The sequence below is a fragment of the Chenopodium album genome, chromosome 25 (genome assembly GCF_948465745.1).
Source record: "Chenopodium album chromosome 25, dcCheAlbu1.1, whole genome shotgun sequence".
Taxonomy (NCBI): Eukaryota; Viridiplantae; Streptophyta; class Magnoliopsida; order Caryophyllales; family Amaranthaceae; genus Chenopodium; species Chenopodium album.
Genome location: NC_137858.1, coordinates 16,006,425 through 16,028,607, shown reverse-complemented (window position 1 = coordinate 16,028,607; position 22,183 = coordinate 16,006,425). Strand labels below are relative to the sequence as shown.

At 34.2% G+C, this 22,183-nt stretch overlaps 2 protein-coding genes across 2 annotated transcripts; one reads left to right on the top strand and one right to left on the bottom strand.

Annotated features, from left to right (window-relative positions):
* The first annotated feature begins 910 nt into the window (after window positions 1-910).
* Window positions 911-1,800, top strand: LOC145615581 (germin-like protein subfamily 1 member 8). Its single transcript, XM_081670655.1, has 2 exons — window positions 911-1,057; window positions 1,250-1,800. The coding sequence occupies exons 1-2, from the start codon at window positions 934-936 to the stop codon at window positions 1,798-1,800; spliced, it is 675 nt and encodes a 224-aa protein (XP_081526781.1). The 5' UTR covers window positions 911-933.
* A 1,741-nt stretch (window positions 1,801-3,541) lies between these two features.
* On the bottom strand, window positions 3,542-22,060 carry LOC145614510 (uncharacterized). The gene is made up of 13 exons (XM_081669565.1): window positions 21,895-22,060; window positions 20,846-20,930; window positions 20,654-20,724; window positions 19,799-19,913; window positions 19,638-19,717; window positions 16,244-16,328; window positions 16,078-16,158; window positions 14,154-14,248; window positions 12,621-12,671; window positions 7,158-7,238; window positions 6,174-6,246; window positions 6,018-6,095; window positions 3,542-3,945 (listed from the first exon to the last, which is right to left on the bottom strand). Exons 1-13 carry the CDS (start codon window positions 22,011-22,013, stop codon window positions 3,916-3,918), a joined length of 1,044 nt encoding a protein of 347 aa, XP_081525691.1. The 5' UTR covers window positions 22,014-22,060; the 3' UTR covers window positions 3,542-3,915.
* Window positions 22,061-22,183: the final 123 nt, after the last annotated feature.

Genomic DNA, 22,183 nt, shown 5'->3' with positions numbered 1-22,183 from the left:
TAACAAAATCAGGTAGTAATAATTACGTGAAGAGCATTAAAACTAAATTATCTTTATTTTGTTTCTTTAAATAATTAAATAATCAAGCTGTTGCGGAGATCCAAGATATAGAGGAAGTATTCATTGTTTTTTCATTAACTGTACATCATTTTTTTTTTTTTGACAAATGTACATCATTTTTGAAAGCTAATTGTTAGAACAAATCCTATAGTACTATATAAAGTGAAAAGACCTTTTGGTTGATAAATTTTGCTTTTCCTAAAATACCCTTCTACATTTTAAAAATTACATTTTTACAAAAAAAAAATAAAAAACTATCCTATAATTATTCATAACTACCCCTCTCATTTTTTGTCTAGAAAACAACTAACCATCCTTCAAAAAAAAATAAAAAACTATCCTATAATTATTCATAACTACCCCTCTCATTTTTTGTCTAGAAAACAACTAACCATCCTTCAAAAAAACTACCATCTGTAAAAAAAAAAAAAAAAACCACCATCTAAAAAAATTCCTTTTGACCAAAAAAAAAAAAAAAAAAACAAAAAAAAAAACAAAGAATTGATTGTAATAGATTACTTATATGAACACGCACGGATTTTCGTGCGTCTCTTAACTTTATAGGATAACGCTAAATCCTAGCATATTATATTTTACAACACATAATTGACTAAGCAAAAGTGGATCAATTCATTACCTGCCCAATTTAATTAATTGTTTGAAACTAAGCAACATAGGAAAATTTCATAATAAGTGACTTATTCTACCACTTAATCGATTGTAAATCCTAAGACATTCCCCTATAAAAGGGATAATTCTAAAAGTCATAACCACAACTTGTGCTAAACTCATAAACACAACTTGTGCTAAGAATATTATTCTTACGTAAGAAATATCGTATCATATCAATTGTAGCCAAGTAATTACATAAAGATGGGAGTTCGTTATTTCCTAGCCTTTCTTGCTGTTCTTACCATATCTTCCTATGTTGTCCGTGCAACAGACCCTAATCAGTTACAAGATTTCTGTGTCGCGATGGATGACCCAAAGGATGCATGTAAGTGCTTGCATATTATTCATTTGATCGATTGACATATAATTTTAATTTTGTATTTATGATTCTATTTTTCTTTGTTGGACGGTTCCTTAATTAATTATGATAATCCATGTTAGCTGACCCCATATAATTTTTGGGCGGCTAAGGTTTTATTGTTGTTGTTGTATGTTGATTTATGTTTACGCAATACAGTGTTCGTGAATGGACAGTTTTGTAAGAATCCAAAGGATGTCAAGGTCGACGATTTTCATTTCCAAGGTCTAGACAAGCCAGGAAACACATACACCCAAGTTGGCTCCAAAGTTACACGAGTTACACCAGCTAACCTCCCGGGGCTAAACACCCTCGGTTTATCACTGGCTAGAATCGACATTGCACCTTATGGCGTTAATACACCCCACCATCATCCTCGTGCCACCGAGGTCCTTACAGTCCTTGAAGGAACTTTCTACGCCGGTTTCGTAACCTCCAACCAGCCAGATGGTAGAAACAAATTATTTGCCAAGATACTTAACAAGGGAGATGTTTTTATCTTTCCACAAGGCCTAGTTCATTTCGAATCCAATGTTGGTGGAACTCCTGCTGTTGCATTATCCGCATTTACGAGCCAAAATCCTGGTGTTGTTACCACTGCTGCTTCAACATTTGGGGCTGATCCATCGATTTCAGATCGTGTTCTTACCAGGGCTTTCCAATTGGATGCTGGAACTTTGAAGTACCTTCAATCTCGCACTTTTGAATGACCACCTAATTAATCTAAGGATTAGAATGTACAAACGGTTTTAGTGATGATGTTTAAATGATAAATTACATTGTAATATACTTATATCTATCAATCTATGGTGTGTTATTCTCACTTTTGGTCAATTTACTTTCATTAATCCCAACTATTAATTATTTTAGAATAATCCCAACTTTGGTGGCATTTTCTTTTATCAGGCCGAAACTAGTCAATGACTTGTTATGCCAAGTTATTGTACACATGTCAACATGTAATTTGTCTGAAAAAGTGTACTCAAAGGGTCCTCCTTTCAAGTGGAATATTTGACGTTAGGTATAAGGATGGTGCTGCATCTACATTTCAAGTCTAAAAGACTCTCATATGAGAGGGCATGATAGAGTGTATAAACAGATCTTAATCATTAAATTAACTTAAGTTTTTTGGTTAAGATAATCTACTAACAAATAGGTTAATAATAACAGAGCCGACATGACCACCGCACTGAAACAACTTTCCTTGAATACCACTACATCTACCAAATTTTGATTCCTCTTTGCAGAAACACTTAATTTTATCAATTTGTGGAGTTAATTCTAAAACAATTCTACAACTCTTGATTATCAAGGCCTTGACTCAAATATTCAACTGAACACTATTAAAATATTGGACTAATAGCTTAGATTGCTAGCCAAGTTGATTCTACACTAAATTCTGAAATTATTTGAACTCTTCAAATAACTTAGATATATTCTTCATCAAGCACATGTGATCATATAACCAAATGAAGTAATAACCATTTTCATTTTTCATTTTTTTTTTTTTTTGATAAGAGCCACGAGGCGATTAACTATTATTTAAAAAGGAAATTTAATCCGTTGCTACAATATTAGATGTGCTATGACATGAGCAGCCTCGTTAACTTCTCTAAACACATGAGTAAAAGATTACACATCTATGTCTAAGGCCATACAAGATCACTTCATCATTTTATTTAAAAGGTGGTTTAAGTAATAGGAAAAATTGTCCATAATAATCTCTGACCTTTGCCTCATTCGCCCAAAATAATTCTACCTTTCGATTATTTTTTAATAATCCGACCTTTAATATCAATTTGCTTCTAATGGTCCCATGTGACTTGTAACTGGTTAACTAGGTAAATTTTTTTAAATGAAGGTTAATTTACACGTGTTACAACGTGGTTGGTCAAAAAATAAGTTTTACTTTTTAATTTTTTTTACAGAATAATTATTTAACATTAATTAATTATTTTAAACTAACTTTTGTAAAAATAATATAAAAAGAAAATAAAAAAAAAACAATTTTAGAACCACCAGCTCCAACCCCCCAAGGTCGGGCTAGTGGAGGTGAATCGACGGTTCAGGGAGAGGAGGCAGGGTAGTCGAAGCAGCGTTTGGGGGGAAGGCAGGGTGGTCGAGATGGTGGAGGAGGCCGCCATGGAGGATGGTTGGACGGTGGTGGGGTTGTTTTGTATCTAATTAAATAATAAATTATTTTTATTTTTTCTTTTAAAAAACAATAATTTTTTTTTATCAATCAAATGCCGACACGTGGTATGTGACTTGCTATAGCAAGTTAAATGACCGGTTGGGACCATTTAAAGCGGATTGATATTAAGGTTGGCTTATTTAAAAATAATCAAAAGGTAGGATTATTTTGGGCGGATGAGGCAAAAGTCGGATTATTGATGGCAATTTTTCCAAGGTAAAATGGTTATCACTTTGAGTATATACAGACCTGGGGTATTACTTTGACTATCTTTCAAAAAGTTCTATTTCCTCTCGATGTCAATGTTGGAACACAATATTCATATTTTTACCTAACAACAAACACTTTTAATGCAAGTATCTATAGCAAGTGAAACTAGTAGATACCCAACCCGGCTACCGCGCTAAACACTCATTGAAAAACATGTCTACCAAGGTAAATGTGCATCCTCACAACAAGCTATTGATTTAGATAGTTAACTGAGAAAGGTCCCCATACTGCATGGTGATACTGCGGCCAGGGCATTTAGCTTGTACCATTTACTACATTTTGCAGGTGAGTCTTTCAGTTCAAATGCTACCCTCCAAGTATACGTCTGTTTTCCTGCACTACTATATGTTGTTTAAGCTGGCTATTTTGATGGCTTACGAAGACCAGGTATCTGCATGAGAACCAATTAAAGATAGGGTATTTTGTTTTTTACCACCTCACAAAAACACGAAAATCTCTTTTACCACCTCCCAAAAAAAGTATTTTACTTTACCACCTCATAAAAAACACGAAAATAGGTTTTACCACCATTGAACTGATTCCGTTTAGGAATCCGTTAAGTGGGCCCATAAAGCCACGTGTCGTGTTATTATTGGCCAAAAAAAGAAAAAAATAAAAAAAAAAAGAAAAAAAAAAAAAAAAAAAAAAAAAAAAGAAAAACCTAAAACTACCCAGCCACCACCACAGCGCCACCATCGCGCCACCACCCCCTTCCCCCCAATTCACCACAACCCTCCCCGAAACCACCACCCGCGTCGCACCACCAGCCCCAACCCACCTGAACCCTCCCCCTCCCTTTCCCACAACCGCGTCGCCCCCAAAACAACCAAACCCAAAACCCTAGATCCCCACCACGGCCACGAATCTGGCCACAAATGGCCGAAATCGGCCGGTTTTGGGGCTCAGTGGCCTTGATCGGCCGATTTCAGCCTTTTAAGGTCAAATTCGTGGTCGTTTTTGGGGGGATGAGTTTTGGGTTTGGTGGTTTTTGGAGGCGATACGGTTGTGGGGAAGGGAGGGGGAGGATTTAGGTGGGTTGGGGCTAGTGGTGCGACGCGGGTGGTGGTTTCGGGGAGGGGTGCGGTGAGTTGGGGGGAAGGCGGCGGTGGCGCGGGGGTGGTGCTGCGGTGTTGGCTGGAGTAGTTTTAGGATTTTTGTTTTTTTTTTTTTTAATTTCTCTTTTTTTTTTTAACAAATAAAATGCTGACACGTGTTACTGTGGGCTACACTTAACGGAATTTTTGGATGGAAACCGTTAAGTGGTGGTAAAACCTATTTTCGTGTTTTTTATGAGGTGGTAAAGTAAAATACTTTTTTTGGGAGGTGGTAAAAGAGATTTTCGTGTTTTTGTGAGGTGGTAAAAAACAAAATTTCCTTAAAGATAAAGTTAAGAGAAAATCATCTTTCCATGAAAAAGATACACAGTAACACAGTACACCCCAATGATGTAGTAGAAGATGAAAAATGCTACTCCGTATTATTGTATCAGCACTCAAACTGAAAAAGAGATTCTGCTGATTAATTACATAATTAAATTGATGCTATTACCTCATTATCATTAGCCTTCGTTCCTACCGACTCCCTCTACCCCTAAAATATTTTCCTATATTCCTTTCTGGATAGTCCTTACAAAATTGTTCCATCTCCATTGGTTGGCATAGTCTCCAAAATTCCACACTTACTTTTCATTACCTCACACACTAAAAACACAAATCTACCTACTCACTCAATACAACCTTTTATAAAGTGAAATTTGAGGATGGGGCAATCTTTAAGGAATTGAAGAAGTAAATTGTTCATTCATATCTCCAACGTACCCTTAGAATGGTTTTATGGTTAACTTTTGGTGTTATATGGTTAAAATATAAGTTTAATAATACACAAGTACTACCTTTCGGGTAAGGGTGGGTTGTTTCGAGTGAGAGGGGTAGTTTTGGGGTGAGATGGGTTGTTTTGGGTGGATGGAGGTGGTTTTGAGAAGGGGTTTGTTGGGTGGTGGTTGGTTACATGAGTGAGTGGGATGGGTTTAAGGTGAGTTTGGGTGGTTTTGGGTATGGGTAGGGAATGGGGATGACTACTAGCAGTGGTGATGGCGGTGGTACATGCTAGATGGGATGATTGAAATAATTAGGAGGGAAAGTTAGTTATTTAAGCTAGAGGTTTACCATAAAACACTAAAAGCCATCCATAAAAAAATTATAAAGACACATTAAAGATACATGCAAAAATAGAGGATCACTTTAAAATAAGGCCAAAAAAGTTCCACTGTATAGATGACTAGAAGTACAATAATTAGAAACCACCATGTAGAATTTCCCAAAAAATAAAAGAAAAAAAAAATCTAGGTTTTCATATTGAGAAGGGGTTAGAGAATTGATGGTTGAAGGATCTATTTATATAATTGGTCTGCCATATAAATTCCCTAAAAATTTCAATGGAAGCAAATATGTTTTAAATACCGACCTCAATGCCATGGGGGCCTATCCGGTTTCTAGAGATAAAATTGAGGATGAGTGTTGCAAATTCATCAGGAACATCCTCCTGCAATAACAGTCAACTTGTTACAAAAAATTCTCACATGGTAGTCAAATTACATACACACCATAACATGCATTAGACCTGTATGGCATGCCCTGTGTGTCTGACTACCACCATCTGAAACTTGCCTTGCATTTGACCAATAGTGAGAGTTCTGTAATAGCAGATCAGAATACATTTTCAGTATGATTATCAGTATAAAGTTCAGAAAATGGAGGAACCAAGTCAGCATACTTCATAGTTCATACAGTTGACCAAAAAATAGAAAAGCTGCTTTCAAATTTATTCTCAAGAAGGTATAATGAAGTATGCAATTCCTTTGACCCAACCAATAAAAAAGTACTCAACAATCTACAAATAATAAATGGTTCATAAATCAAACTTATGCCAAAAGATATAATTTCTTGAAAGTCAGATATTTGCTCAAGATTTACTGGCTCTAATAATTACTCACTCCGTCTCATTGTAAGTGCTAAATTTCCTAATTTAAAGTCCAATATAAATATCCCCATGTATAATTACACATACCCATACATCTAACACACCAAGCTACGCTCAATTCCTCCCTCTCATATTAATTAACAATAAGATATTTCGTAATAAAGGTCCCGTTTGTACTACTCCATAAGTCTATGTGCCTTAAATATTAATGCCAAATCCATTTATGGCAGTTAATAGGGACAGAGTATATATGAATATGACGCTGCTTAATTTTTAAACAGAATACTTGGCTTGTTAGCCTCAAATTTAATTTTGTCTAGTTGGCAGTTTGGCACAATAAGGGGGTAAGATGAACACAGCATTACACATACAACAGCAGAGCGGCTTGACCCTTGATTTACAACAAAAGAAACATAGAATAATCAACCATTTAAATAAATTTTATTAATCTAAAAGCTAACTAATCACATAATTATATTGCAATTCATGGGTTCAAAAGAACCCAAAAACTGAAAATTATGGTGCATAGATATGAAAGTTGACATGTAAATGATGATATGATCACCCAATTAAAATATTATAAGTGACTCTGAAACCGTTCAACATATAAAAGTTCAGCTAAACCTGTCAAGTCTATCAGTTCCTGCCAACAACAGGAGTTTTGGAACAGGAGATGACAAAAACTTTTCTGAAAGGCCTTCATACCTGCAATAAGAAAAGGAACACTTAATTCACTCTTTACTTACGAAATATAATATACAAACTATCCTGACATTACATCAATATCTCAGACTAAAATCTGAAACTTAGGAAAAAGGAATTACTATATTCAATATGTAGGAGAGAGAAAAAGTATTTTGATGACAATGACATATGCAAGACAAACAAAGAATGTTCTTTCCACACAATCTTGTTGCGTAATTTTCAAAATCTGAAACTTAGGGGAAAGGAATTTCTATATTCAATAGCAAAACGCTGATTGGGGTCAGCCTGATTTTCAAAATCATAGTTTCAAAGCCTTAAATCGAATGTGTTAAACTACCAAGTGGAAAGCAAGACACCTAAAAACATGTCAGCCATTAATTATTGGCTAAAACTAGGTCTAGAAAAACTTTATTTAACACTACGATACGACAAAAAGATGTCGCTTAATGACTTGCAGTACAAATCCATTCAATTTAATGACTTGTAAGAATTCTAAGTTTTGTGGCACAAGAAATATACCTTAAACCAAGTTAATTAACAGCTACAAGCAATTTGGTATTGCAATACACTAAAGAGAAGTCAAAACTTGACTTATCACAACAGACAATTGAAATATTTGTCTTTACATTATTTTCCACCCTTCCTTGATATGTGTGCCTAGATCTAGTGGGTCATTTACCCAAAACAAAAACAAAAAAAAAAAAAAAAAAAAGGAAGTATGTGAAAAGTGAAAACGGAAACATAAATAAAAACTTCTAATTGGTAAATTTTCAAAAAGTAGGAAATAAAGAAAAGAAATATGAAAAACATAAGAAGTAGCTCTCAAACTTTTTATTATTTTTTACAATTTTAGCATATCTTATAAGAAACACAAATTCTTATATGTGGTTGACCACACCGTGGGGGTTATTGAGTGTTTAAAGGTCACTCGTGTTACGAGGGTTACTTCGTCGGTGTTGTAGGGATTACTCGGTCAGTGTTTTAGGGGTTATATGATCAGTACTACAGGGTTACTCAGTAAGTGTTATAAGGGTTACTTTGTTCTTTTACAAGGGACCACATGGAGTGGCTAGCTGAACACAAAATGTGTTAATAAAGAGAAATGTTCAGGTGAATAAGGTTATCATTAGTATCATCATTTTTGACCTTTTTTAACAAAAGAACCTAAAAAGTTAACTACACACTTTTTAGAATGTTAAATGATTTCTCACTTACAAATGTCAAAGTTCTGTGTTTCTAGTTGACATTCACCACCCATTGGTATTGGTTGCTTTTAGCATATGAATCTTTAATAATCAACTGCAGCATTTGAAAAATCATACAATTCTTGGTGTTTTGGCTCAATTCTTTTTGGGAAATGACAAGACAAGACATTTATGTGCTTTATATAAAGCTGGGCATCCAAATAGAGGGTGAGTGTTGTATTTTACAAACCTGACTAACTAAATGGTTGAAATGACCAACAGGGTTGATTGAATGTTGAATGTAGCCGATACGTGTCAAGGGGTAGCAAACCCATTATCTTGTACACAAGCATGGGCTTGGTCAACACAAAGATTTTATTATCTTTTGCTCAAAATTGTGTTCTCGAGTATAAGGATACAGGTGATAGATATTATGGAGACCATTCAAGAGATGCAATCTTTAAGCTCAGTCTCAAATAAAGGAGATAGTCCGCCTATTTTGATCTCTTTATTGCCTCTAAAGGTTACACCAAAATGGGACAAATATAGTGATAAATGCACCATCAGTTCAGTTATCCAAGCAGCAGCTTAATTTACTCCACCTCCTCAGAATGATTTTACACCCACCAGTATTCTATTCAGGTATTTTCATCTGTGGAAGATAAGCTCCTAACTTTATAACCTTTACTCCTTTATAATTCCAATATTTTTCACTAGGAAAGTCTTTCTACCTTCTTTAAAAACTTCCGGTGATTTTGTTTCTGTATGTCCAATAACAATATTTCAAAAAAACAAAAAAACTAGACAGCACAAAATATAAAGTAAAATTGTTGGGTGGGTGATGTGATATTTGTAAATTTTACTTCTGAGTAAAAAGGTAGCAGTCTCCTTATATTCTTGTGCTTATACCAACCAGAAAAGCATTGATAGTCTAAATACCTTACAGCATCAACAGCTAGCTATAAAAAAAAAAAATCACTTTGCAATTGATGAGAAATATTGGGATGGGCAAGGTATGGTATAGAAAGGTGGTCGTCTGTAGCCATATTGGCTGTGTTTGGCTAATGCATTTTAGAAACTAGAGCCAAGCACAGTCTTCACAGAAGGTTGAAGGCTTGTAGCATACAATGAAACTTTAATTCACCAATTTTTATACTACGTAGTTAGAATGCACCATTGTAGACATTCAATGGATTTGGAAAGTTCTTGTATCTCTATTACATATTCTTACTCTTTCAAGTTTTAATTACTGTATAGCTTCCTCATCACTTACCTCATTTTGATCAAAAGTTTTTAATCAAACCAGAAACCAGAATATGAATAAACAAAATTTACAGGTTTACTTAGCATTGCAAGCACCACAAATTTTTCTTTTTCTTTTTTTTTTTTATTTTTATTTTTTGGAAAAATAAACACCGCAAATATTGATACAGTGGGGTATCCAAAGTTCTAGAATACAGTAATTATTGTTATATGTCAGGCAGCACTCTAATTTCCTAAATTAAACTTTCTTTTATTTATTTATTACTTCCTCCAATATTTTATGATCGCAGTATTTATCCTTGACAAATAGAGAAGCTAAATAGCTAAAATAACTATAAATCAGTGAGAAGAGAATTGGGTTCATATGGTTTTAAGTGAATTAAATTATTTCTATTTTCCTATAGGAAGTAATTTTTTTCATTTTTTCTTCTCTTATGCCTCAATTAGCCAGCTGAATAGAGCCGTAACGGTGCTAAAAATTAAATCCAACACAACCAACCTAGATTTGCGATTCCAACTAGATGTCACCAACAGTTTTGAAGAGATTTAAAACCTGACAAAATCTCTGAAGTGAGACAGGGTAGAGCTGGAAGGATACATATTTTCTAGATTTTTATAATGAAAAAAAATTTTATAAATTGGAATGGGTATAAGTTATGTAGTTTTAGGATTAGTAGACAAAGCAATCGTAAAAGGATTCGCCAAGAGTTTTTAAATTTCATGGAGACAAAAATCACCAAATCATAACCATTTTTTACTTAAAATAACCACTAACTGGTTGGAATAAAATATATACTCCCTCCATCCCCTTTTGATAGTCCCTTATGGGCATTTTCCACGGGAATTAATAAACACAAATAAGAATAGTAAAAGTACATTGAAAAAGTAAATTGACATTGGGTATGCAAAAAAGTAGAGAGAGAAAGTAATAAAAGTACATGGAAAAACAAAATTTACATGGGAAATTTAAATTTGCACAAGTATTGTTGCAAATTGGAGGGAATTTTGGTATAAAATTAATATTAATGGTTGTTGGAAAAAGCAAATGGGGTGAACATTTTGGGACTAAAATTTGCCCATAAGGGACTATCAAAAGGGGACGGAGGGAGTAGTAATTAACTAGCTAACTTACCACCTAATTAAATGAAAGGCAGGTGAATTACTAAACTTATGAAGAAGTACCTACTTTTTTCCTTCTATCAAGAAAATAAAATATAAAAATATTAACCTGTGAATGAAGAATGAAGAAAAAGTTTACAAAGCAGGAAGAGCTGTCCTCAGTTGAAAGCAAACATCACATCAATATTATATACTTCCTCTGTTCCCCTAATATTGCAACAAGGGGAAAAGACAGAATTTAAAATGAGAGGAGAGATAAAAAAAGAAGTGAAGATAGGGACCCATGTGATAAGGAGAAAAATAGAGAGAAAGCATGTGCATATATGATAATTTTGCAATATTTGTGACCTAATAATTGTTGCAATATTAGGGAAACGGAGGAAGTATTTCTCAAACACCAAATTGAATAACTCCTACAAACCCCAGTAGCTCCATCTCAAAAAGAGGCTAGGAAAAAAATCTATGCCAAAGCTGATTACATGAAAGGCGGCCTCAAGAATAGATAGGAATTCTGCAGTAATCAAATACAATACGAAATCCGCATAAAGGAAAGCACCCTAACAGTTCTCCTGACCACCCAAAAGGCCAAAACCCCCTAAAAGCTCATATGTAACAACTCCACATAAAAAAGGAGAAAACCTGTAAAGCCCATGACTCATTACACAAGACAAACAGCTTTCTACAAAGTTGATAAGCCATTACACAATGAGGAAAGGCATGGATACAAGATTCACAGTTAACACAGCAAAGCAAACATAGATCCAACAAGATTGCCAATCTTGGACTCCATCTATGGACCATATAATTAAAATCCTACCCAAAGCTAGCATCCATATGAAAGCTTACACCTTAGATTGTTTGGAATGAAATAATTTTTCAAGAAATTGATTTTCTCAATTTCTATTATTTGGTTCGTAAAGGGTGCAGAAAACAATTTTCCCGAAGGTGGAAAATAGATTTCCAAGATAAGGAAATAAATTGCTTTTGAAAGAAAGGAATGCCACATTTTCTTCCCTACTTCTAATATCCCTATCCTCTCCCAATTTCCTCTTCCTCTAAAGTATGTCTTGTAAGGATTCAATCAAAATAATATTTTTACAATAGCGTTTTTTTACTGAAAATTGTTTTCTGTGGAAAATCATTTTCCTAGAATATGTTTTCCATCAAACAAACGAATCCCAAAAGGAATTTCAGTCTTTCAAGGAAATTGGCTGAAGCAAAAAGTGGGTATGGGGATGGCAAGATTAAGCAACCATGAGAAGACTTACAAGAAATTATAAGTCCTGAAGAACCAATTTGTTTAGCAGGACAACTCCTCTATACCTCACTGATTTGTTTCCTATTTGTACATAAATATATACTTCTTCTATCCCAAAGAAATTGTCCCCGCTAATAAAAGGTGTGCCTAACACAGCTGCCAATCAGTCTTAATTAACTTCAAGCAGTAATTTTTCATTTCTGTACTGGGTCATTAATTTTGCTTCTTCGATGTTCAGATGTGTGTCAGAAGTCAGTCACTTGGGGACATGGAAAATGAGGTATTTGGAGACAAGAAGAGAGCAACGACTACACAAATACAGTTTTCCCTTCCCATAGAGATAGCTATATTATCATTGGAGTTTTTTGAATTGAAACATCATAGAATAAGCATAATGCATTGGGTTGAAGACATGGAAACCAGCACACTTCTCCACAAAAATAAGACAAGCACAGCACATGAACTGTGAAACGAGAGTAATCCATATCATCTTATTCTTTTGACAAGCCTACGCTCATCCATACATGCATATTAATAAAGAACATAAAAACTGCATACCAGCCTCTCCAATACTGTTCTGTTTCTTCCAGACAAGCTCGGTGCACATAACTGAAATATAGCAAATAATCAGTTAATAAGAGCTATAAGAATATTATAACATGTAACATGTACACTCTCTCTGATCTTTCTCTTTCCTTGACCTATCCTACATTTCTGATTGCAGGACTCCATTAAATCACAAAATTTTAAGATCCATGTCATTCCGATAAAGGACAAAGCCTTCAATTGCAAAATTATTCAGTTTAACAGTGAATTTCCAAATCAAATATTTTGTATGACAATTATCTTACATATCTCAATATACAACAGCCTTTTAAATAGAGAGTTAAAGAAAGAAAAAGGGGTAACAAATTGGAAAAATGCTACTTCAAATAGAGAAGAGGTAAGTCTACTTAGTCAATAAAAAAAATGCCAGGTCTGTTTTTGCTTCACAGAATCCCCCACCTTTTCTCGAGACAATAGCAGGGTTGGGTTGACACTAATGCAGCAGGGCTAAGGGTTGTAGTCATGGTAAGTATACAACAAAGCCTTCGTCCCAAAACGATTTAGGGTTGGCTACCATGAATCGTCATGGTAAGCATATCAACTTAATTGAAAGAAGCTTCAGTTCTCAAATCATCACTTATCTTACGTCTATAGTGGGCAATTAAGAAACGACTTTCATCCAACATTTATCTGTCTATCATAACCGGATCATCGTAGAGCATTAGGTGTGAATTAACACTTTCTTCGACACAGATTTACCAACCAAGAAACAGATACACATACACAACACTAAAGTAGACTTTCACAATTTTTTGTTGTACAAATCCATTAACCCCAACTCTTTCTTTTTCTTTCAATTTACAATCAAGATATTTTTATTAAAACTGCAGAAAGTAGAAGTTAAACTACATCAAGAGAACAATGAGGAAAGTTCCGGACGCCTTAGCCCCCATATAGAAGCTAAAAAAGTCATCAAATCACTATCCCACAATTGATCATGCGAAACAACAGCAACATTAAATATACGGCCATTTGACTCCAGTTAGACACCACACAAAAATAAAATATATATATATATATGTCCAAAGAGACAAACCGCAAAGAGACATGTCCAAAGGTAACGAATCATATCACAGTGAAGGATACATATGAGTGGGATTCACTATTAGCCCAATTAAGCAAGCAAATGTCAAGTGAGATAACCATCCTCGGCCTTTGATTTTAAAGCATTCAACCCGTTCCTAATAACAGCGTACCATTATCACAGCCACAAACAAATACTAGGACTATACAAAAAGATTTAAAATATTCTCTTTTATTTGATCCTCCAGCAACCACATAACAGGAAGACAGTAAAATATATAGCCACATACCTATGTCGTACATAATATTAATTACAGTATCTTTTCATACATAATATTGTGTATATCTGTCTTTCCCTGATCCAAGGACATGCAATCATGTTTTCTACTGAAAGAAAAGGTAACAAAGGAAAGAAACCTATTAATTATTTGGAAAAGGGTTAGTGTTCTTTATCATACTTACCATTGTTTTGACTCATCATACTGTAATGTGGCAGGAATTGACACACGGGCAGAATCAATATTTCTTAAAGATCCACCTCTAACGCTCCATTCAATCTGTCCAACATAAAGCAAAACAGAAGATAAACACTTAAAATCAGGATCAGACACAAATGGTAACAAAATTCAATCATGAGACTGCTATGGCTTAGAGGATTTGTACTTAATAATCGATCTTAGGTGTCTCTCAAATATATATCGTGAATCAGAATAGGAATACAGAGAAATAAAAAATAAAAAGAGGTCTCTGATGGGATGTGTGCAGTAAAAGAAACTTTATAAGGACAAACAGCAACGCTAGCTAGGTGATATAATTTTATAAGGACCATAAGCTGTACAAATCTTCAATGCGACTGTTCTTACAGGAAGCATTTGTACTGATGGCTTTACTAGCTAGCTTAAAGCCAGTGTTCCACAATGCTCATCAATCATGGATACCATCTGTTTCTTTTAAATGATTGCATTTAGCAGCATAAGTATCCTAAGTTCCTAACTTTTGGACCTTACCTCCTCTAGGTCAGGATCTTTAGTAATCATAAGCAAAATATATCCCCAATACTGATATACTTTACCTTACTTCCAGGAGTTCAAGCTATCACAAAAAATCCAATCTGATATTCTGATTGACCCGATCCATGAATGGATTGATCTGATCCAAAATTTCGAAAATCCAATCCAGTTTTTTATGTTTCGGGGGAAATTTTTGGAACGGATTCAGATCAGCTTTTGAAATTTTCAGATATTTGAAATATCCGATTTTAATTTTTTTTTTTCTTAAAATAAAATATTAAAACACCACCTTTTAAAAAATTTAGAAAATTATTTGTTAAGAGAATTGATCCAATTTTTTAATGTTCGGATATGGCGGATTGAAGATCCAATTTTTCCCGGGTCAAGATTCAAATCGGATTTTTCTCATTCTGAAATTTTCAGATATACAATTTTTCGGATCAGAGTGGATACCTGGTTTGGCCACTATCACTCAACAAACTACAAAGAATATACTTCCTCCGTTCTTTTTTACTTGAACTAGTTTGACTTTTACACTAATCACATCCCCTCCTTTGTTTGTCTATTGTGAATTATACATAAGGAAAAACATACTGATGCGGGATCTTGTTTGAATCATCTCAATATACTACTATAATATCTAACTTTTACAATTTTACTTATTGATCATTAAAGTTCTTAATAGTTAATATTATGCATTGGCAAACGTAATAAAGGAAACAGGCAAGTAAAAGGCAAACCATCCATAAATTAAGGTTGTCTAGCAAGCTCAAAATAGGTAGGGTAAATTTTTTTACCTTGGCACACACTTTGAGAAAGAGATTGAGCAATGTAAATGGATAATCATTTAAAATAATTTATACATGTAGTACCTAACCCTTCTCTAATTTATACACACGTTTCAAAAAGGTGTATTGTATTAAAAAAGAAAGCAGAGGAAATACAAGAGAGGTATAGACAAAAACCATCAAGCTACAAAGAAAGTATTAATGCTAGAGACGGATACAATAATCAAATAATGCCTTCAAGCTAATGAGTCATAGACGGTCACATTAACACCAGTTACCATGGTTTGTTTCCGCAAAGGACCTCAGCCATATCTCTTTTTTCTATTCTTCTCTACCCCTTTTTAAACCACACATTAATCACCTTTTGCATTCAGTGTAGGGTACAATAAGATTGCTAACAGAAAAGGAATTGAATAAGGAAAAAGAAGGTTCATTTCACAATCACGAATAATAGTTCACTTCGGTGGATCATGAAAGTTTAGTATAATTATCTGATTAGATGGGTCAGTTCAGAAAAATATATTTAAGACAGAATGGCGGCATCTTAAGTACAAATTGTAGATTTTCTGACAATGGAAATCTACTTACAGCTTTTTCCACGCTTGCAAAATGCTTCGGTCTGCTTGATAGAAGTTTTCGCATGTGTACCAATGAAGCCAAGGCTGTTCCCTGAAATTTACATGATTTTAGGCTGGATATAAATACATATTCAGGAACAATACCAAAAGTAATATACAGCATATATATGTCAAACCTCAACAACATCCACAACTATAAGTCCAGCCAAGCTACGTAATGTTTTCTTTGCAGCAACATGCACAGCAACAGAACCTCCCATGCTGTCATGACATCAATAATTGTATTATGACCAAAGGTCTATATATCAAACAAGTGCATATGTACCAAAGAAAGCTAGTAACAACCATATTTAGCTTCGTGAACAAAAACACAAAAGAAGAATATATATACACCATCTTAATATGAGAACCGTGAGAACCACATAAGGTACATGGTACGTAGCCTATATATTACATGTTTATATATATATATATACTTCCTCTATATTTTTTTTAGATACATTATTTTTGTAATTGGGGAGTCCTAGGCAATTTTTTAGAGTAGAAATATATAGGGAGAAAAAATAAAGAAGACTGCCATGTGATAGGAGAGAGATAGAGAAATTTCTTAACTAAAAGGGAAAGTGATGCATTTAAATTGAAACTTCCATTTATAGAAACTAATGCGACTAATTAAAATCAAAGGAAGTATAAGATATACACGTCCTAAACATACAAGGTTATATCCGAAAAGCATAAGTTACATGCCCTACAATTTTTTTTTTAATATTTTTAACAAAGTTAGTGAATAATATTTTTTGTTTTTTGTTTATGCAAAATTTTAAGGTTCGTGTAATATAACTATAAGGTACATACCCACAAAACATAGAGTATATGTCTTAAAATTATATGGAACATCACATTAAGCAAAAAAAACAAATAGATTAATAATTTTTGTAGCCACAACGATTGAATACTAAGGAAGACTTACAACTTTAACATTATCTATGGCAAGAGCGAACATGTTTTTAGGTAAGAAAACATTGAAACAGAAAGGTACCCATCTCTATAAAGCTATCAAATCAAATTTCTAATATCTAGCACCTCCCTGTATCCCTTTTTAGTGGACACGGTTTGAATTTTTGCACCATCTCTATGAAAAAATACATTAAAATTAGAATACTCTTGATATATATTTTAAATATATTAGCTTTTTAAAATTATTATTAATAAATAATTAAAAATGTAGATGGTTAGAAATTTTGCATTGTCAAGTCTGATCAAAGTATGTCAAATAAATAGGGATGGAGGGAGCATATAATTGGTACACTTAGTTCAGACTTATATCAGTACTTTTCTAAGCAATTACTCCGCTTTCTCAAACATCCTTATCGTCAGGATGAAATCATCACTTTAATGGCCTCTCCATCGATATCACTTGAAATCATCATAGGCCTCAAATCCCCTCAACCTTTTACTTATTCAATACATTTAAAAACTATAAGTAAATGAAGCCCCAAATTAGTAACACAATTTTGAATCATGTCATTAAATAAGGCAAGTAGCATTATCTATACAAAAACCCAACAAAGATTAAAATACACAGGCACCTATACATGCTCTAAAAGAGGGCCTTGAATGACAACGGAAATTCTCTATCAAATTTCTTCTTATGTATTGTGAATCAAAATCCAAAAACATTAAAACACTTAACTCCTCCATTACATCCACATCAGCTTGATGCTTTAAACTTGATAGAAATCTTACTCCTTGGGATTGAGAAGTAAAAAAAGGTGGATCTTTCAGAATTAGTGAGGTATTTGCAAAATTGTAGTATAGGGGTCAAGAGTTAGAAACTTCATTTTAAATTTAAAATTTTAGAACTAAGATCCTAGATCCTGAAATGGAAATCTAGTGAAGGAGAGATGGACATTCTATTCTAAGAGGAAAATATCACAATAGAGAGGTTAAAAGTGGATAATCAAAGAATGCATTGGGGAAGAAATTTGAGGAAGAGAGTGACAAATAGGCTCATGTATGTCTCATGAGGGGGAGGGGACAGAGGCAAAGCCAATTAAGGACAAGAGGGGTCAACCCCTTGAATTAGTACCTTTCCTTGGTTTTGTTCCTCAAATTGGTAGTTAAAAAGTGCTACTTGCCTTGCAAAGAGTAAGGGTTATAAAACAAGAATTGATTTTTCCAAGCAAACTCATATTTATAAATCTCTTCTCTGTTTTGATCCTAACTTATGAACCTTATGGCTACATTAACCTACTTGATTGTTGAATAATTCTTTAAGCCAAAACACTTAAAATAAAGGAACAGGAAACCTGTTGGTAGTCTTACACAGCAATTCTTCCTTAATATATATATAGACAAATACATGTAGACTGAGCTAGCAACAGGAAAAACAGAGTACTTAAGGCGAGGAAAATGAATATAAAATAGAGAATGAAGATTAAAGGAGAGAGGTATGTCTTTTGCTGATATTCAGTGAGTGGTGAAACGGGTAATCAAGACATTTGAAAGGCCATGAACTATTGAGCTCTGCTAAACAACAAACTGTATAAAATTCTCCAGATGTTTTTCTCTACCCAGCCCCTTTTAATCCTTTTATTACAATATCATCACCATATTCTTTCCTCCTACAAGCTAGCCACTTCACACACTCCCTAATGATTCAGAGCATACTCTCAATTACCCCCCACCCCCCACGGCTGGAACCAAATCTAGCATACATCACCAAAATTGGAGGCCTGGATGAGGCAATAACTACTCTCCACACGTTTCAGAACCTTAGTAAGTAGATCAACTTGTAGTAAATACTTTATATATGTACTACGTGATTTGTACGAACCAGGGATGATACTCCATAGATGCTAATGACCCTGTCCCAATGTATAAAAAAGCTCAAGGCGCACTGAGGCGAGAGGGGTTCTGCTGCGCCTAGGTGCGCCTAAGGCGCGCCTCAGTGCGCCTCTTTGAAGTGAGGCGCTGTATACGGGTAGTTAAAAAATTTGGCTGTTGTGCACCTCAAGTGCGCCTCAGGTGCGCCTCATGCGCCTAAGGCGCGCCTCAGGTGCGTCTCGTGCGCCTTTTGTACGCCTAACCCAAAACGCCTCGCCCAGACCTAATTAAGCGCTCACCCCTAATCGCCTTGCGCCTCAGCGCCCAGGCGTGCTTTTTCAAACACTGCCTGTCCTGATAAAGGGCATAGCAGAGTTCAATGCTTAAATCGCTAATTTGACCACTTAGCCTGTTGGCAGCTCTTTACAACAGCCACGTTCAAGGATGTTAGAGTAGAACACCATTTTTAATTCGACAATGGAGCTATCTCTCATCCCTCCCCCTTCGCTCATAAAAAATCCATCCCGTAAATGAATTCTCTGTGTCCTCTATACTCCCCTACACTATTGGAAATAAAAAATTGTAGCATGAGCCAAAATTCCATGTCTAACAAAATGCAATAGAACCAAGTATGAATCTCAATACATAGGACAGAGAAGTCAACACGCAATTATAGAATATACACAATTATAATTTGCACGTATAAAGATTGATAAGAAGCAAAGTTTGCAATCAAGAGCAAACCTGTGGCCAATGAGTACGATTGCCGGAGGTGAATCTCCATACATGGTGCTCAAAACAGCCAACACATCTGTGCATAACGTCTACAGATGACAATATGCAACTTATTTCAAGGAAGTTTTTCTATTAGAAGAAATGTATATCACATGCAACAAGTTTATCACCTCAATTGATAAGTCCAAATCATTATCTGTAACTGATTTTCCATGCCCTCTCAAGTCCATTGCCACAACCTGAGCTTTTTCCTTAATCTTACTCGCTGACAATGCAAAGGAAAGCCTGACCAAATGAATATCATAAATTAGATAGGCCAACGTAAAGGAAAGCACCAGTTATAGTATGCGACTTAACAATATTAAAAATAAAAAATTTAAAAAAAATAAAAAAATAAAAAAATAAAATTTTAAATGCTGAAGAAAGGCGTATGTTAAGGGAGATTAAAGATTACTCCTAAAAATTTGAAATGCTGAAGAAAGGCGTATGTTAAGGGAGATAAAAGATTACTCCTAATTGCAATTTCTCCCTCTCCACATGCTTGATTTTCATATTAACAAACAGTGAGAATAACAAAAGATATTCATCCATATATTTCAGCAATAAAGTTACTAGGAAATCAATAATTTGCTACCATTAATCTTTAAATAAATGAGGTGCCAAATATCAAGAATTCAAGAGAGCATCCTACCACCATTCCTAATGTTAAGAAATGTAACTAAATATACTTAATAACTAATTAAAGTTTAACTTACTTTATTTAGAAAGTGGCCTAATATTTTTGGACAGACAAAAATAAAAAAATGTGCCTTACTATCTAACAAGAAAGAAGTATTAAACTCCAAATGAGAATTAAATCCATATGTTTCGTTAAAACCAAAGAATAGAAACTATAAGTCTGTAAGAATATAAGAAAAATAATAGAAGCATAAAACAGAAGCAACACATGAAAAAGTAAAGCAGCAAAATTTCATGAATCATGATAAGCATCTTTGCAATAAGAGAAATACTAAAATTCTAGGTACCCAGAATATCCGCCTCCATGCAAACAAAATATAACTGGCCCTTCTGAACCAGCCTTATATACATGAAAGACCTGTTATAAAACAAAAAAATACACATAAATAGAAAAATCTACATACAAATGACCAACAGGAAATGTAGTGATTTTATTCAACTCGATAGTTCCAAAGAAAAAAAATAAGAATATTTCATACATTTTCGGTGTCTGGTATGCAAATATCATCCTCATGATCAAAATAACTTGTCCAATCCAATGGCGAGTATTTTGGGAAACTACTCCTGCATTAAGAAATAGTATAGATATGTATATCAATTATTTCAGCAGATTGGTGCAATTTATTCGTGTGGCTGAATAAGCGATAACACAATCGAATCAGTAACACAAAAAAAGTTATCCGAACATAGACAGCAGAATATGTTAGGGATTTCTATGTAGACACGGTTAAGAGCCAACGTTATCTATAACAAACACAACTACGGAGTACAACGGTATTGAAAACCATGCCATTACAAAAACTTTGCACTTGATTCTAATCAAATTTTGGGAAACTACTCCTGCATTAAGAAATAGTATAGATATGTATATCAATTATTTCAGCAGATTGGTGCAATTTATTCGTGTGGCTGAATAAGCGATAACACAATCGAATCAGTAACACAAAAAAAGTTATCCGAACATAGACAGCAGAATATGTTAGGGATTTCTATGTAGACACGGTTAAGAGCCAACGTTATCTATAACAAACACAACTACGGAGTACAACGGTATTGAAAACCATGCCATTACAAAAACTTTGCACTTGATTCTAATCAAATATCACCAACACTCGATTTATTCGCCTAAAACTATCAATGCCTCAAAAATTAATAGTAACCTAAATCATCTAAAGATTCTAAACTAAGCCAATAACATCATCACTAACATTCAAGAATAATCAATACATCCATGCCACAAATAAATACCATATAAATTCCTATTTAATATAAACACATCAAAATATTACAGAACAATCAAATAAATGTGCAAGTATATGAAATCAAAATAATTTCAAAAATTAAGTAGTACTACTCAATATTTCCAACAAATTTATGCGAAAAACATTGAGAAATTTGATTAAAGCAACTTCGCATTGAACAATCAATTAAAAAATCAAATCATATTAAACTGTTGAAAATGCTTATTCTAATTGCAGCATGAGAAGATGAATACTACGAATTGAATTAGGGAGAAAGAGAGAATTACTGGAGAGGATGACGAGGAGGAATGTTTGAGAAAGCAGAAGTTGAAGAAGGTGAAGAAGATTGTTGAGGTTGTTCTTCCGATTCCTCCGATAATGGTGTCAGATTACCAGAGGTCTCCATTTTTGTTGATTCTTATGATCACTCTCTTTCTTGTTTCGTTTGGTTTTTGTTCATGAGATGACACACTTTTTGATGAAAAGGATTCTCTACTAGTAGTTAGTTTCTGCGCCTATGGGCGAGCTATGTAAATAGGAGGGTAAGAGAGTAATTTCCGCTGATTTAATTTTTTT

Bases quoted from the DNA above. Each gene is read 5' to 3' on its own strand.
- LOC145615581 (XM_081670655.1), top strand. From the start codon at position 934: ATGGGAGTTCGTTATTTCCTAGCCTTTCTTGCTGTTCTTACCATATCT. The intron at 1,058-1,249 runs GTAAGTGCTTGC...TACGCAATACAG, and splicing joins GGATGACCCAAAGGATGCAT to TGTTCGTGAATGGACAGTTT.
- LOC145614510 (XM_081669565.1), bottom strand. From the start codon at position 22,013: ATGGAGACCTCTGGTAATCTGACACCATTATCGGAGGAATCGGAAGAA. The intron at 16,329-19,637 runs GTTTGCTCTTGA...ATGTCATGACAG, and splicing joins ATCGTACTCATTGGCCACAG to CATGGGAGGTTCTGTTGCTG. The intron at 14,249-16,077 runs GTAAGTAGATTT...TATGTTGGACAG, and splicing joins TTGCAAGCGTGGAAAAAGCT to ATTGAATGGAGCGTTAGAGG.